The sequence below is a fragment of the Cucurbita maxima genome, unplaced genomic scaffold, assembly GCF_002738345.1.
Source record: "Cucurbita maxima cultivar Rimu unplaced genomic scaffold, Cmax_1.0 Cma_Scf00036, whole genome shotgun sequence".
Lineage (NCBI taxonomy): Eukaryota > Viridiplantae > Streptophyta > Magnoliopsida > Cucurbitales > Cucurbitaceae > Cucurbita > Cucurbita maxima.
The window spans coordinates 1,574,636-1,592,299 of NW_019272052.1; the positions used below are offsets into that span (position 1 = coordinate 1,574,636).

Below are 17,664 nucleotides of genomic sequence, written 5' to 3' on the forward strand. Positions count from 1 at the left end.
ATATATATATATATATATATATATATATATATATATAAGCTCTTCCACAAATAAATTCTACTAATTGGCAAAATTAATGCAAAATAACTCAAAATAATGAAACTATCATACATAGAAGCAAATCCAGCCTCGCTCAAGGCTCGGCGGTGGGATCATAATTCAACAGCAACTCTGCAAAGTATTCAAATTCTCAAGCCAATACTGTAAAGCATTCTCTTTTTTTTTTTTTTTTTTTTTTAAAGAAAAAAAAGTCATACAAATGAATTTAAAATTTATATAAAAAATTGAATACACGAGGTGAGCAGAAGAAGGCATCAACCTGAGGCAAAGATGGCACACTGAGGACAAACCTACATCTCAAGTATTATATCATATCATCCCAGCTTAGCTTTAGCTTAACCCGTTCTAGAACGCTTTAGACAAAACATATCATTCGAAAAATTAGTAATTCAAACCTGGCTAAAAGGCACTCCAATTATCTGATCCTTTCTTTGGAGTTTGATTATCCATGGACGCTCTAAATGGCCCTGTCGATCCAAACGGGTCTGGATCATCGAATGATGGGAATCCATGACCTTGATCGAAGTCTTTGCTGCTGCGCATTGAATCGAATCTTGCCAATGAAGGGAATCCCTGGTCGAAGTCCTTGCTGCTACGCATTGAATCAAATCGTGACAGTGAAGGGGATCCCTGATCGAAGTCCTTACTGCTGCGCATTGAATCGAATCGTGTCAGTGCTGAGGATCCTCCCTGATCGAAGTCTCTGTTGCTATGCGTTGTATCGAATTGACTGAATGATGAGAATCCAGGACCCTGGTCGAAATCTCTACTGCTGCGCATCGAATCGAACCGTGTAAATGTGTCCTTAGGAGGGAAAAAACCACTGTTATGCACGCTGGAAGAATCGAACCTTGAGAAGCTGTCAAAGCTTGGTTCCGATCCATCATGGTAATTATGTGGTGAATTTCCTGAGTTGACGAGTGGGGTGCTAGGAACAGACTCGTCAAAAGCAAATGTGCTTCTCTTAGCCTGGAATGGATCTGTTCTAATAGGATTCAAGCCGAAATCCCCAGAATCGAAAAAGTAGCTGTCCCGGGTTACATCATTGTCGGCCTGTAAATAGTAAATGGCAAATTAAATGTATGCATCAACAGGTCTCAAGAACAGCTGAATAAACAAACGCTGGAGCAAAATGAACATTGGCAACAAGCACAACATCACAAGTAGATATCAGGACCACCATATAAAAACGATGACATATTTTATAACACATAATAGAAATGTCAAATAAATAGGTACTGAATATGCGTATATATTGATATTATTTAACACTTCTAAATAATATGCGTATATTTCCTAGCTCTCAAGTATACGAAACTGAATGTATCGAGAGGAAAGTTTAAGGAAAAAAAAGTTGATAGGATAAAGTGAAGAGCTAAGAAGCACGGATCCTTTCAGTTTGGCTCGCATGTTTGCATCCGACACTTGTTCAACACATATCGTACATTTGGTAGCACAATAGACATTGTTAGACATTAGTTTGTACAAAGTCAATATAGGTATAACATTTGTCAGGCATGTATCGAACACTTATCAAGTGTACTAACTCGACACATAATAATAATATAGGGCAAAAAAAAAAATCTGGAGACTGAAGTACATCAAAGTCATATTTCTAGCATATAAATGCATAAAGTTGTTGATTTTAATAAATGTGTTCTTCCCGTGTCTGTGCCCTAGATTTTTAAAAAAGTGGCATGTAATCGTATATTTTCATGCCCATATCTCATATTCGTATTCACGCTTCTCAGGTGAGGAGCATTTGTGCTAATTGAGTAGTCAATTATGAAGTACAATTTTCTGCTCACCTTGGTGGAACCTCCTGCGTTAAAGCCCCAAACAGAGTCAATATCATCGTTTGCATCAAATGCTCCCCAAGCTGGTTCGTCGTAGCTCTTGTCACCAGAAAACACAGATCCTGCACCTCCATGGTCACTGAAGAAATGGTTCGGGTAAATTATTTATTCAAGAGTAGAGAGTTTACTTCAAAAGAAAAAAAAAATCATAAGAATGATAGTAGTTATGAACTCCTTTTGCAACTCTAATTTCTTACTAAAAATGAACTTCTTTTGCAACCCTTATTTCTTGCTAAAAGAAAGTCAAGTGTTTCCTGTAATTCACGTTCTCACGGAACACCCAGGCACTCCTTTTTTCATCCACCTTTGTGAATTGATGTATGTCTTTTAAAAACATGTAGATAACAATGCTAATCAATTAAAGATCAAGACCATGACCCATTAACCGAAACAGGCTATAGAAGTGAAAAATAGAAACAAAAACTCTTAGAGAAATAGACAACCAAAAAGAAAAGTTAGTAGACAACCAAGAAGAAAAGTTAGATACCTTAAAGCGTCCTTAGCATGGGGGGAAGCATCAAAGCCAGCAGCCTTTCCAAAACTGGAATCCATATATTCCTTGGGACTTCCAATAACACTACTTGCAAAGGGGCTGCTAGGAGCACTTTTGGGTGCGAAGGGGCTGCTAGGTGCACTTTTGGGTGCGAAGGGGCTGCTAGGTGATCTTTTGGGTGCGAAGGGGCTGTTAGGAGCACTTTTGGCTGACCCATTTTCACTTTTATTATCATGTGCGGAACCATTTTCAACAGCTGTTTCATCCATAGAGGGCGGTTTCTCTCCCTTGGTATCAGCATCTGGTGCAGAACCTCCTTCCTGGGTATCAGCATCCTCTGCAGGTGTAACGTTTTGGCTGTCAACGGCTGAACCTTTTTCTTTTTGTACTGACTTAGATTTCTGCTTGGGAGGGGCAATGACATTTTGTACATCAAGAGTGAGCTCCTTGACAACAGAGAAACCTGAAAAGAAAGTATGAACGATTCATCCACGGCAGTCACCACAAATAAGGTAATGCAATAAGGCATAAAAAATCATTAAATGCCTAATATAAACTCCTCAGGCATACCTTCCTCTTCGAGTTTGTCCCAATCTTCATCCCAGTCAGCAGCACCCACTTGGATTCCAGGTTGCCAGCCTTTATTTGAAACATTGAGGCGAAAATGATCAAACAACGACAAAAAAGAAAAAAAACAAAATAGCAAAGAGATCAAATTAAAAAATCTTAAGGAGAACAAAGAAGAACATAGAGGAAGACTTATGAATGAAAATGAACGTGATGATGATTAGGGTTTCATTACATAAATGATGTAAAGTAATGAATATTAATTTTTAATGGTGATGTGAAAGTAACGAATAGTAAGACTTACGAATGCCAATAAACGTGATGATGATTAGGGTTTCTTTACGTAAATGGTGGTAATGTTAGATAAAAAGTATCATTGGATAAATTAGTTAAATGCAAGTTCAATAACCACTAAACAATTCATTAGTTGAAAAGAAAAGGATGATGATAATTGAAAGGTGAGTTTTTCTTCCACTTACAAATGCAACTAGATGTTTTATTGTCAGAGGCATGATTAGAATGGTTGATAGTGTTGAGTATCAAATTGAGTTTTTTATTAGAGAAAGAAGAAAGAAAAGGTGAGCTTACGATATCCATGACTAAATTCCAATCCGTTTATAATGTAACCAAAACTGAATATTCTGTAAGAAAATTTACATTCACTTATTTCTCGTAGTTAATCGTAGTTAAGATATCAAATAAGCTTAAAAGAAGTACATGCTCCCAAAATTTTGTAATTAAAGTTACATGAGGTAATATGACTAACTAGTTCCCGATAATGAAGGGTAAATTACTTTTTGTTTTGAATGCAAATCATTCACAACCAAGACATCTTGATTGCCAGAAAACTTAAAATTGGCAGAGGACTAAATAATACAGTACAAGAAACTTACCAAACGGAAGTTCCGTCAGAGTTATTGGTTTTGCACGCAAACCATAACTCTTGCAGCGTTCATTGAGAACTTTCACCAACTCTTCAATATCTGACTGAATACGATCAGCACGAGCCTGATATTTGGAATATAGAAACGACATTAGATGAGTTCCTGCAGGGTTCTATTGGCCCAGAAAACTATATTTACCTGAAGAACACCATCTTCACTGATATCTTGTTCCATCTTTACAATCGTGTGATACAGTTCCATCTTCTTTTCCTAAACCAGAAAACAACAGCATCCAATATAATTAGTTTCTGAATGCATATCATAATTGAAATTGCTTCTCACAATCTGATTTACAAACAGTATTGAACACCTGTATATCACGGAATGTAGCTTCTTCAACGGTTAATCTGGAGGCTACATCACCAGATTGTTTATATTTCTCTTCATATTTCTTGGCAAGGGACTCTACCTGTTAGAATCAAAACCTTCGTTGAATTCACTGTAATCATTTAATTTAAACACAGATGAACTGCACGTTATTCCATCAAATAGATACCTCACGTTTCTCTGAAGACACTCTTTCAGATATTTCATTCAACCGATTGTCACATCTGCTCTTGTACAAAATCTTGTTGAGAGGAGAAAAAAAAAAATCAAGAAAAAACAGCTGGGTAATTGGATGTTCCCAAAGGAACAAAAGCAGTAGGGTAATCAAGCGTTGTAACTGTAAAGCACCTGTCATATACAACTAACAAGTACACAACTGTACGACGTATTAAGAATTGAAAGACGAATTTTAAAGAAAAAGAATGAGGGATGTCCTCCATCACCAAAACACAAAACCAGTGTAATGACTCGGGACTTTAAAACGCTTTCAGTGGTAATGATGTAAAACATAATGCCTGAATTATCTGAAAATAAAAAGTATCTTACAAAGAATGTTGATGTATTATGAACTAAATCCATCTTCAATGAATGTATACGGTACAAAAGCAATCTTTAGCAAAAGCATAACAATAGTTGGTACTTGCAAAAACATAAACCTTTCACTCGAGCATATGATAGCTGCTCAGTTACATTTCCAGTATTTTATTATGTATCATAAAAAACAAAAACTTTTAATTCATTGAATGAAAATAAATACAAGGAAAAAGACTGTGAAATTCCTTGCTTGTGTTAAGTATTAGGGGCGTCACTCAACATCAGAACCATCATCTTTCCAAAACTTTTCGACCACACTCCATTGCATTCCATATATAAGCATAACCATGAATATCTCATAGCTAAAAGAAAAAAAAAAGCATAAAACAATTCTTTAATACTTACAAGTTCCTGCATTTTAGTACGATAATACTCGATTTTCTGTCTAGAGTCCAAAATTTCTTTCTCCAGTTCTTCAACCTTCATTGAATAAAACAATATATGTCAGAAACATGAGTGACAGACAAATCAAAGTATTTGATATTAGAGCAAATGATGATATTGCTTAATTTGTAATAATGTGAGAATCTTAATCCACATGATAGCTATTACCATAAACTTCCATCGAAACTTTCTACTACACGAGAAAAGACAGAAAAGAAAAAAAGACAAGGGAGAAAAACAACCAGCTTCAAGTTGTCCAATCCACGAACCTAATTTCAATAAATAGAAAAAAAAAAAAAAAAAAACATCTATGCATAAAAAGTGAGGTGTTTTATTTGTCATTTCATGATAACCCGGAACAAATCTAACCAAGACCACAACTATGTCCATATCTGAGGATAGAACAAAAATAAGACATATAAGGAAGTAAATGAGGTGCCTTTTTCTCAGCATCTTCTGCTTCTTGGAACTTTGAGTTGAGGGAGTTCTGCTCTTCTGTACTGAGTTGACTAACAAGATTTTTATCCAGCACAGGAACCTTTGATTTAGGTTGATTGGTCTGTGGCTCATCCCCAACCGGGAGGGCAGCAGAAGGTATAGGCGGACGTACTCCAATTGTAGAAGCTCCATGAAGATTACCAGGCCCAGGAACCCCTTGGTGCTGTTGGTGACCTTTTTAATAAAAATTAAAAAAAAAGAAGTTAATATTGAGGAAAATATTGTCCCATCTAGAGGTGTCCAACAAATTTCAAAAGGCCATGAAGTGACTCGTCATAGAGATTACCAGCTGTCGTTCTCCAAGCTGCATTGCTATGGTTAGATGCAGCTGGAGTCACAGGATGACCATTGCTGGGAAAATCAAACATGATGGTGCTAGGAAGCATAGCAGGAAGAACATGTCCTTCCCTATGCCGCTCCAACAAATAAAGTGCGATACAGAACTCCCTGACAGAAAGCATGCTATCATTATCTTGATCGGATAAGTCCCACACTTGCATTAAAACCTCTGACAGATGTCAACAATAATATACACGTGAGAATATCATTATCAACCAAGAAAACAAAATAACATAAATTTATCGAACAAACAAACAGCCATTCAATGGAGAAAGATAGAGATTCTATACTAACCATCAATGAAACAATTCTAATTTTTCAAGCTTCTAGAGAAAGAAAGATTTGGCGTAGTACTAACCTCATAGTAACTAAAGCAAGTTCGGGAAATTGAAAAAAAAAAAAAAAAAAAAATTAACATTCCGCATGAAAATAAAATTGTTTCTTATCCAAGAGTATTCTACGTTAAAATAAAAGGTCAAAGGGTATTCCTCTCTCCTACATCCAATGGTACAAAATTTTCAGCCAGATTGTTCCAACTTTCTTGAATAATTTCTCCACCATTAGACTACTCAAAGATAATTCTTGAGTATCACACGAAGTAATCCAAAACTGGAAGCTACATTCAACTTCGTGTTTGAATGTGCTTATAAGTCCACTAAACAGTCTGAACTTGTTCATGACAGACTCAAATCAAAATAAGAATCAGGAGTGATGATAAATAGGACGTGAAAAAAGAACTCAGCAATTTTGCAAATTTTAAAATGAAAAAGTAAAACTCTACTCTAAAGGGATTTATACCTCTTGGCAGCCTCCAACTCAAGAACAAGTTGCGTGCTTCTTGACCGGTAATTTTTCCATCTCTATCTTTATCCACCTCAACAAAAACTTTGGTATACTTCTGCACATCAGTCTGTGTCATTCTAGGCCAAGGGCGCTGAGACTGTCCAGAAACAGAGTTGTGCAATCCTGTTGATAATCCAGAGGAAGCAGGTTGCAATATGCTCTGTTGATTGGGCTTCCCATGTGGCTCGTTCTGTAGGGCCTGATTAGCGAGAGGCAGTTTCATAGAAGAATTCTGCAAAGAATCAAGGGAAGTTGCTCTAACTATTGGTTGTGTAACAGAAGACACAGGAACAGTGACTGATGAGGAAGTCTTATTGCCAGCAGGGACATCTTGTTTTGAAGAAACTGGGGTTGCAGGAAAGGCATCTCTTCCAAAATAAGACCCAGAAGCAGTCCCATTTCCAGTAATACCTTGCACTTTACTCTCCACAGGTGATGATGCAGCAGGCATTACTCCAGGAGCAGACTGAGGCCTTTGGGGTTGAGAAGTTGTTAGTCCAGCACTTGATTGGCCAAATCCGACCTGCATTCCAACAGGACTGACTCCTCTGTTCGGAGGTTGCGAGGGTGTCCCCTGAATTCCACTGGCACGTTCACTAACCCAATCATTTGAGATGATTGAATTTGTTGGAAGTGTCCCCGAGACAGTGCCAACTCCTGAAAATCCCTGCGCTGGACGGAAAGCAGAATTTGAAGTTGCCAACGGAGGCCTAACTAACTGACTCTCTCTAGAAGAAACCAGCGGAACATTCGTAGTGATGTTTCGTGGAACCTGTAATTCCAACCCAGAACTTTGGGAGGGCGTAGGAGCACCAATGCCACTCAGAGGTGTAGATACTGGTGCAGTAGAATTGAACTGAGGTGCAGGCTGGGTATTGAAATTTATTTGTGGTGCTGGTATTTTGGATGCAGCTGGGCTAAACAACGCTGCTTTCACAATATCAGGAGTTAATTCCCTCTTACTCTGTGCTACGGTGACCAGCCTAAGGGCATTATAAAACTCCGCCCGACCAAGGAAGCCAATCTGTCTAGGGTCTGAAAGCGCCCAAATCTACAGATAGATCAACAAAACAGTAACAAATAGAACAAGAGCTGAAGCCAAATAATCAAGATACATGAGTAAAAGTTATCAAAGATTCTCGGACTAACAAAACCAATAGGTATCAAAATTGCAATTCCAGCCTCTAAGAGAAGAAAGACCAACAGACCTGATTCAAATCTCAGTCATACTCAACCCAATCAAACAGCAATTAAAAACCCACCACGCAGAGTGCAAAATTACACAAACCCAGAAGAAAAAAGAACAAAGAAAAAGGAGGAGCGATGGAGTTACCTGAAAAAGAACCGGTTTGGGCAATCCAGAGCCTTGAAAGAAGGAAACCGCTTCAGCGCCACTAATTCGACCATCGCGATCCAAATCGGCACGTCGAAAGTAGGCATCGAAGAGATCCACGTTCGGCGCTGGGTTCTGCGCCGATGCCATTGCTGAATTCAAAATCTGCAACTCTTGGATCGGAGCAACGAGCCAACGGAATCACGGCACACGCGCATGAGAAATCAAAACAGATCAAAACACATGGATTGAGCACATATCCTAAGAACCCTAAGGGAACGAAATCGAGTGGTTGGAACGACCCTCCCAACCAATTCAGAGAAAAATCATTCAAACTAAAAAGAAAAATGGAAATTGAAATGGGATAAACACCGACGCGCAAGCAGGGTGGGAGATGGGGGAGGGGCGAGGTTTCTGTCGCTGAGAGAAAATAAAATAAAAAATAAAAAATAAAAAAAGACTCAGACCCTTTTGATTTCTCCGCTTCAGAACTGATCCGGATTTGTTGATCTTATTTACAAAACTGCCATTTTTCTTTTCCTTTTTACATATAATTATAACATCAATTAATTCTATTTTCTTTACAATTCAATGGGGATCACACGTATTAAAATATCGATTATTATTAAAAGAAAAATCGATAGTTCAATCTCCCCCTAAAAAAAACAACAAAAATATCTATCGAGATCGTCACGAGCATACTTTAATTGGTCAAATAATTATTAATTTTTCAAAATTCGATCTTTAGGCGAAAATAAAACGGTCGTGTATATTTTCACGTTAATTCATTAAATTTAAATTGTTAAAAAAAATCGAATTAAAAATAAAAAGAATTTATATATCATCATTTATTTGAAATTTTTTGGATGGTAAAATCTGAATATTTAAGGTTTCATTGGATAATTATTTGGTTTTTATTTTATTTATTTTTATTATTATTATTATTTTGCTTATTGTCTTACAATTTATTGGATAATTTTCTTACAATTTATATAATATTATTTTGCTTTTTTTTATTTTTTATTTTCTTACAATTTCATATATTTGAAATTTTATTTTTCCAATAATTCAAAACTAAATTACTTTTAAACACGAGTTAGTGTCACAATTCCAAAACTACCCTTTAAAAAGCTAATGTAGAGGCCCAATTTTAGGCCCATTTTAGTTTGTACAGATACAAGCTACCTTCATTAGTGGGCCCATGTCAAAGCCCAAAAACACTCTTGAGCAGCGGATTCGACACGTGGCGCAATTTAATTGGTCAGAATTAGATAAAAGAATTTGCTTCCGAAAAAACGCTCTCTCTTCCTAACTCGAATTTTAAAAATATAGTTTTTTATATTTAAAATTAGTTTATAATTCGTCTTTTAAAATTTAAAATAGTTTAAACTTACTTTTATTAGTGTTTTTAAAATCAAAACGAGATTTTGAAAACAAAATATATATATATATATATATTATTATTATTATTTGTTTAAGAAATGTAATAAAAGGGTTAGTTGTAAAAAATCTATAAATTAAATATAAAATAAATTTATATGGATAAAGTTGTAATTTAAACTTTCGATATAATTTATTTTCAATGGAATTAGAGTAAAGATTCCTTACATATAAATATAATAATATTTCATATAAAAAAATTATATAATAATTAACCAAATCGATAAAAACTAAATTTATTTATTTTTTAAATGATTAGACGAAAACATGTTATTGTTATTATTATCTTGAAATAATAGTTACTAAATTGATTAAATATTTAAAATTTCAAAATTGACGTTAAAATTTTGTCTAAATTATTGAGGATAACTAATAAATTGGTATTAAATAAGCTTGTTTGTTCAAAATAGGAAAATCTCAAATAATCTACAAATTTAACAAATATTTGGAGTATTTTATTTGAAATAAAGAATAAATAAATATGTGAAAATTAGAATATTTGGAGTATTTTTGAGTGTTTTTCAAGTTTCGAATTAGAATTTAAAAATAAAAGAGATTTTTCAAATAGTTTATTTATTTATTTTAAATTTCACTATAAATTAAAAAGAAAAAGAAGATACGTGGATAATAGATATTAATTATTAAAAATTATAATAGTAACAAACAAAATTTTAAAAAATAAAATAATTATTAACAAAAGTTAATAATAGATGTTAAATTATTTATTTTCGTTCCATATAAATTGACCTCTACCATTACTAAAATATTTTAATTTTAATTATAAATAAGTTAACTAAACTAAAAATATAATTTAAAAAATAAAAAGTAACGTACAAAATTAAAATTAATTTCATATAACAAAAAAATTATATATATATATATATATATATATATATATATATATATATATATATATATATATAAACATTTTAATTTAAATAGTACCTCACTACTATTGGCAAACCGATTAATACGAAATGATTCTTAATATCTTTTATATATTTTTTATTTGGCTTACGTCAGCTCGAAGGTTTTACCCATATACCTAAAATCGAACTGATTCAGTTCGGGTTCAGAAAAATGAACTCAACCCTACTCGAAATGTTAATCCAACCCAACCCTTATAGTTCAGGTTGGGTTGGTCCGGATTATCGAGTTGAATGTCCACCCCTAATATTTACCCTTATACTTTATATTGATATATATATAATTAATCATTTTTTTTCACGAAAATATCTATCGATATCTACATTTTCACNTATAAACATTTTAATTTAAAAAAAAAATAAATAAATATGTGAAAATCTCCATAAACTATTTGGATTATAGTTTTTAGTTTTTGCTTCTTTTTTTTTTTTTTGGAGTGTTTTTCAAGATTCGAATTAAAATTTAAAAATAAAAAAAGTTTTTCAAATATTTTATTTATTTATTTTAAATTTCAAAAAATATATATATATACATAAAATTATTCTGTAAGTTTTTCAAAAAATATATATATATACATAAAATTATTCTGTAAGTTTTTCAAAAAATATATATATATACATAAAATTATTCTGTAAGTTTTTCAAAAAATATATATATACACATATATATATAGATATATATAAACATTTTAATTTAAAAAAGGAAAAAAAACCAAACATATTTTTGTTTTGCAACAGTAGTTCAAACATGTACGATGTACGCATTCGTCCGAGAAGAAAGTCACGTGTCAAGCACGCGTTCCGCCTCCTCAAAGTTACAAAACTCCTTAAAAAAAAAACAATTAATTCACTGAAATAAATAAATATACCTAAATAACTTTTGAGTTTATTTCGAGTTATATATATAAAAGGTTTTATTTTTTATTTTTTAATAACAATAGTTGACGTCGAGAAAATTAAAAATAAAAATGAAATAATGACGGATGCAACTTTAAAAAAAATGAACAATTTTCTGCATATCGACGTAAAATTATTATGTAAGTATGATACTTGTCACATTTATCATTTATTTGGTAAAAATGATGATATTTGTATTTATAACTCGAAAATTAATAATTTTAAAAATAAAATTATTAAAAAATAAAATTTGAATAATTATAAATGAAAATAGAAATGAATTGATTGTTAAATTAAAAAGAGATTTTTGTTTAATAAAAAAGGCTCGTAATTAAAGTGAAATTAATAAAAAAGGATTTTAGTATATAAAAGAATTGTAATAATTGTAAAAAGAAATAATAATAATGAAAATGAAATAAAATAAAAAGAATAATACGGCTTTGTTTGTTTTATCTCTCCGGGGAGAGAGAGGAGAGAGACGCGGGTTGGGAGAGAGAGAAACAGAGGAGCAGCAAAAAATGGGTAAGGTAGTGGAGAGGAAGAAGAGGAAGAAAGGGCGGCCATCGCTGTTGGATCTTCAAAAGCGGAATCTCAAGGAGCAGCAAGAGCAAGAAGAGCAGGAGCAGGAGCAGAAGAAAAAGCATCAGCACCAAACCAAGCGAATCAATTCCTCCACCGCAATTTCCAACCCTAATTACGCTTCTCCAACTCCGCTGCGGCGATCTACTCGCCGGAATCCCAACCCCGACGGCCTCACTCCCGATGAGGTCGCTGATGACCACGAGGATGCCGATTACAACGACCAATTGGCTGAGAACCGCCGCGAGAGGAAACTCAAGCTCGTCGTCAGATTGCACTCCCCGAAATCTCCCGTCAATTCGTCGTCTCTCAATTCCTGTCGTTCCGATTCTAATGCGGACGTGGACGGTAATGCTGCGTCGATTAACAAAAAGCGGAAGATCGATACGATTGGGGAGGGATCTAGGATCCAACACTCCGAGAAGGTACTGCCATTTTGGGTGTTTTTGATTCGCTGCTTATTTTGGGGGGTTATCGTATTGCTTTCCCCCCTCTTTTCTGGCGGAGAAGTATTTGTTAAGGCGCCAAAGTTCTTGGGAGATTTGTACGTTTTTTTTTTTCAAATTGTGGGAGAGGGGAGAAAAATTCGTTGACGGTGTCTGAAAGAGATTCCTTGAATTTCGCACTTTTGAATTTTGTTGTTGGGTTTTCGAGTATCTCAGTCAAGGGTGGTTGACTTGGCCAATTTGAGATGGCTGGCTACACCGGATTTAATCTGCGGTGCAAATTCTTTTCTTCAGCATATTTAATTTTGATGATTTATTAGCATTTATCTTCCTTAAAAACGATATGATTTGACTGTCCTATTTTGAACAAAAAAAGTTCGGATTTGTCTTTTCCTTCCTTAATTATTTCTCAGGTGATAGTTGCGTTCTTTTTCGCAATCGTGGCACGCTGATTCCTAGTCCTGTTTACCTTTTTATTTGGTCCAGTCTGTTTTTCTGGAGCTCACCCATAATGGGAAAGTTATTTGTCGAATGTAACTGTTGGCGTTGGTTTATTCTTTTTGATGTTTCAGGATGAGAAGTCCATTTCTGCCACAAATCCCTCGGAAACCCTCCAAGGTTTTTGTCAATAATCACACGCCACTTCTTTGAAACCCATGTTTGCGAATGTTTTTCGTCATTATGAACATAATTACTTGCAGGGTCGCATATGGATTCGGCACCCTCGGCGCCTTTACCAGATAAGAAGCTTTTGGTTTTCATCCTCGACAGGCTTCAAAAGTGTGTTTTTTTTAGCTCATCTTTCTCTGTTTTTGACACTGTGTTTGTGCCTTTTATTTAATGGTGCTTTAATTCCAGGAAGGACATCTATGGTGTGTTTTCTGAACCAGTGGACCCCAACGAGGTTGGTTTTGGGAGTGATGACACATCAGCTGACATGCTTTGTCTTATCTTTACATTGATTTTACTTTAAAATTATTATTTGTAGCTTCCAGACTACCACGAAATTATAGAGCATCCGATGGATTTTGGGACTGTTCGGGAGAAGCTTACTTCTGGAGCTTATAGCAGCTTGGAACAGTTTGAAGTACGATCAGTCTTTATTGTTTTCTGCTTGGTTTAAATCGTTTTGGTCCACTTCATGATTGAAGTTATGCTAATCGAATTGCTTCTTTGTGAATATTCTTATTTATATTTGGCAAGTTGGAATAGAATAGGGTGATTCAATTGATATTTTGTTGGCATTCTGAATAGTGAAGCTTGCAAACATCCATCGCTCGTGATTTAATCATTGGAATACAGAGCTTTTTTTTTTCATTTTCCTTTGTGTTTATTTGGTTTGAAAATTGCATCTTCTTTTACATCCAAAATCTACCGACCATGTGGTCTATGGATCAATTTATATTAGTGAACAGGGATGCTTGATTCTGAACAAACTGGTTGTGGGAATTAGAATCCTTGTTCTAGAACTTGGTTCGAAATTTAGTAATGCTTATTTTGACGAGACTTCAATATGAGTATGATATAACATTTCATGAGGTTTCTTCTTTATTCTTTGCAATCTGTTCTACCCTCTATCTGTTGATCTTCCGTGGCCTATTTTCTTGAATTATCTTATATCCAATTATTTATTGCTATTCTCCACAGGTATACATATTGCTTAACGGTGTCGTATGTGCATCATATGTTCTTAAGTAAATGGTTATTTCTTTCAATTCAGACTTGTGTTATCTCCTTGGATATAGATTTACCCGTTTGTTTGTCGACCTTGAGTTTTAGCCCAACAGCCTTTTAAACGCTTTTCTAAATTTGTAAGAATTCTATCCTTAGCTTTGATTTAATGTTTTTTCTGTTTTCCCCCTGTAGAAAGACGTTCTCTTAATCAGTTCGAACGCAATGCAATATAATTCCTCAGATACTATATATTATCGGCAGGTTTGATTTTCACCGAACTTCTTTATTGTCATTTATGTTTTCACGTTGTACAATTCGCATATAATAGAAGTTATTATACTTTTGTCAGGCGCGTACCATACAAGAGTTGGCAAAAAAGAGTTTTAAGAACTTGAGACAAGATAGTGATGATAATGAACCAGAACCTAAAGTGGTGAGAAGGGGTAGACCACCGACTAAGAATTTAAAAAAACCATTGGGTAGACCTCCCTTGGAACGTGCTGGTTCGGAGTTTTCCCCAGATGCCACTCTTATTACTGGTGGTGAAAACACAAATCGGTCCAACGATTTGAGGAAAGGACTTCATCATTTTGAAAAGCCTGGTTTAGCTGATTTTTCTGGCAGATTCTCCTTCTCTTCCAATAGTGAAGCTGCATTTAATTTGTTTAACCAGAACAGATTTGATAGAAGCGAGGACATGACAGGTAAGAGATCTTAGTCAAGCATTTGTGTTCTTGTATCCAGCCGCTGGGTGCTACCAAGGTACAAATCTAAATTTTGGTTCATATATTCTTTTTTCCTGGCAGGTTCTGCACTGAGATTCAATTCAGTAAGACAGGGCAAAAAACCGATCGTCTCCGATGAGAATAGGCGTGACACATATAAGCAATTTCAAGCGGCAACTGCTTTACTGGAGCCCTCTGTGCTGAATACATTTGATAGAGAGAGGAAGGTTTTAATGCCAGTATGTATCTAACTTGATTACTGTTAACATCATCTTTTAAGTGCCATGCTTGGAATGACATAAGATCTAATACTGGATTTTTTAAATTGTAGCTTTTTTTTGTCAATGAAGATATAAATGCATGGTTGAGGATCGGTTTGCACTTAAATATTTACTGTTCTTATATATCTAATATTGCCTAAAACATGCTGCTATTTGGAGCCTATATAGACTTTTTGGTGGGATAACTTATTCTTTATGTGAATCAGGTTGGGCTTTTCTTGGAGCATGCTTATGCACGAAGCCTAGCTCGATTTGCTGCAGATCTTGGATCTGTTGCATGGAGAGTTACTTCTAAGAAAATTGAAAGAACTTTACCCGCAGGTTCGAGTTTTGGTCCTGGATGGGTTGTAGAAGATGATACCACACCAAAGAGGGTGTTTCTACCGCAAGCTGAACTCGGTCAAAAGTCGACATTGCATGAAAGTTTGGCTCCTAATGTAAAGCCTCTTGCTCCTGAACAAAAGACCGTTCGATCATCCGACAACTTCGAAGCTGATACGTCGTCTAAGATGCATGATCAGCCTTCTCATGTCCCCAGTTCAGATGGCTATTTACCCTCCAGGCCTCCCGCAGAGTTCTCTGCAGCTTCTTCATCGTCGCCGTCAAGTACTCGACAATCTTCAGAGCCCTGCAGGGGACAGGCGGAAACAGTTGAAGGATTAAATCCCAGTAGTGATTATAATGTATTGGAAAGTAGTATTCCAATCTCGAGGCCTTCGTTACAAAAACACGAGAATCTAACAATCTGCCATGGTATGAATGGATTCAATGGTGCTTATGGCTTTGATCTCTCTGCTCACAGGGGGAAACTAATAGGCGCGTCCGAGCCTGCTGGTGTAAAGCCTCAGTCATCATCTCAAATGCTCGAGATGATCTCGAGGACTAATGCTAATTTCATCCTTCCAGCAATGGCGACCAGACTGAATCTGAAAGAACCAAAATGTCCCGAAAACAATCTTGGTACAACAAACTCTTCCAGTTCATTGCTTAGGTCGGGGAACGAGACTCTTGTCGAAACACCATGGCGGCGGCGGCAGCCGCAGGGGCCATCACCAGCACCAGCCCCAGAAGAAACAGCAGTAACAACAACAACAACACTATACAAACCCGAATCCGTTCCCCCAGACCTGAACGTGAGATTTAAATCTCCAGGATCTCCTCCTAGCTCTAGTAAGGTGGACTCTGCTCACCCTGATTTAGTTTTACAGCTCTGAGGATTACTAATTATTAATTAATTTTCAACTTCTTGATTGATTAACCATAGAAATGGTGGGTTTGAGATCTGTTGCTTCTGGAGTAGAGACAAAGATGGAGACTTATCAACCCTACCAAATTGTGTTGTAAAAACAATAGAAGAGGGATTCTTGTACAGATTTATGTATCCTAATTTTTTAGGTTCAGGGGGGGAAAAAAAAAAGATAGGTGCCAATTTCTGTTCTTGGAGAAGTGTAGGAAGATTTTTTTTTTTTTTTTTTTTTTTTTTTTAAATTCACATATTTATATATATTGTTTATTTTCTGTTTCTCATCTTCAAATAATCTCAGGGAATGGCACGATTTGGTTGATCTTGTATGGTTTGTTGGTTGTGACATAGCCTGTTTGTTTGAGGATTGAATTATCGATTTTTAAGATGTTTATTAATGTCTTTATTACTTTAACTTTGTTCGAGTGGATAATAAGATTACTTAATGAAATACTATGGTAATAATGTATTTTATCGAGCTGCTTAATCATAAATATTATTATTTAAATAGAATCTCGGTTAGGAATTATAAGTAAATAAATTTTATTTGAATGATTTATACGTTTTTAAAATATTTGAACAATTAGGTAAACAAAACTGAGCATTGAATGAAGTGTTTTGTTACATTTGAAAAGTTGGATGAAAGAGACACTAAAGTTTTGAACTTTAGTGTTGAACGCCCTAACGTTATTTTTAGGTAACATAAAAAGATATGTTATTTACAATGTTATTCACGTTAATATACGACCGTTGATGTAAACAAAATTGATTTTGTGAGTAATCTGATAATTTTTCAGAAGCTAGCTTCACTACCTGACTCTTCCTTGTCGATAAGCCAGTCAGTAGTGGTCGGACACGAGACTTGTTTCTTTCTTTTATGTATAAATTTAAAAATTGAGAAATTTTATTTTTTAACATTTGTTTCTTTCTTTTAGGTATAAATTTAAGAATTAAAAAAAATATATTTAAATATTCAAATAAAAATATTTATGTGCATGACCTTTAAATTTATGTTCAAATAAAACTAAATCTAATTTATTTCTTCTACCTTTGTCTTCTTGTAGTTTATTATTATCATAAATGATATGTTTAAATTTCTTTCCTTTTAAAAATATTAATAAATTTTTAAATTTAATATTAAAAAAATAAATTAATCTATAAGGTATGGATGGACGAAGATAAGGGTATTCTGGTACTTTTAAAAAAATGTTAAAA

The 17,664-nt window shown here is 34.7% G+C and overlaps 2 protein-coding genes across 3 annotated transcripts; one reads left to right on the forward strand and one right to left on the reverse strand.

Annotated features, from left to right (window-relative positions):
• Positions 1-251: 251 nt before the first annotated feature.
• LOC111468099 (epidermal growth factor receptor substrate 15-like 1) lies at positions 252-8,677 on the reverse strand. The gene is made up of 13 exons (XM_023113160.1): positions 8,239-8,677; positions 6,861-7,956; positions 6,010-6,231; positions 5,665-5,897; positions 5,187-5,261; positions 4,417-4,488; positions 4,231-4,329; positions 4,059-4,130; positions 3,870-3,984; positions 2,980-3,048; positions 2,404-2,872; positions 1,869-1,995; positions 252-1,113 (listed from the first exon to the last, which is right to left on the reverse strand). The coding sequence occupies exons 1-13, from the start codon at positions 8,386-8,388 to the stop codon at positions 460-462; spliced, it is 3,453 nt and encodes a 1,150-aa protein (XP_022968928.1). The 5' UTR covers positions 8,389-8,677; the 3' UTR covers positions 252-459.
• A 3,275-nt stretch (positions 8,678-11,952) lies between these two features.
• Positions 11,953-16,649, forward strand: LOC111468125. 2 transcript variants are annotated; one of them, XM_023113219.1, is made up of 10 exons: positions 11,953-12,505; positions 13,099-13,144; positions 13,228-13,306; positions 13,385-13,430; positions 13,515-13,613; positions 14,393-14,461; positions 14,550-14,904; positions 15,007-15,164; positions 15,413-16,381; positions 16,471-16,649. In XM_023113219.1, the coding sequence occupies exons 1-10, from the start codon at positions 12,020-12,022 to the stop codon at positions 16,483-16,485; spliced, it is 2,322 nt and encodes a 773-aa protein (XP_022968987.1). In that variant the 5' UTR covers positions 11,953-12,019; the 3' UTR covers positions 16,486-16,649. The 2 variants fall into 2 exon arrangements, with proteins under 2 accessions (XP_022968987.1, XP_022968985.1); XM_023113217.1 differs by having other exon boundaries at positions 15,413-16,649.
• The last annotated feature ends 1,015 nt before the right edge of the window (positions 16,650-17,664 follow it).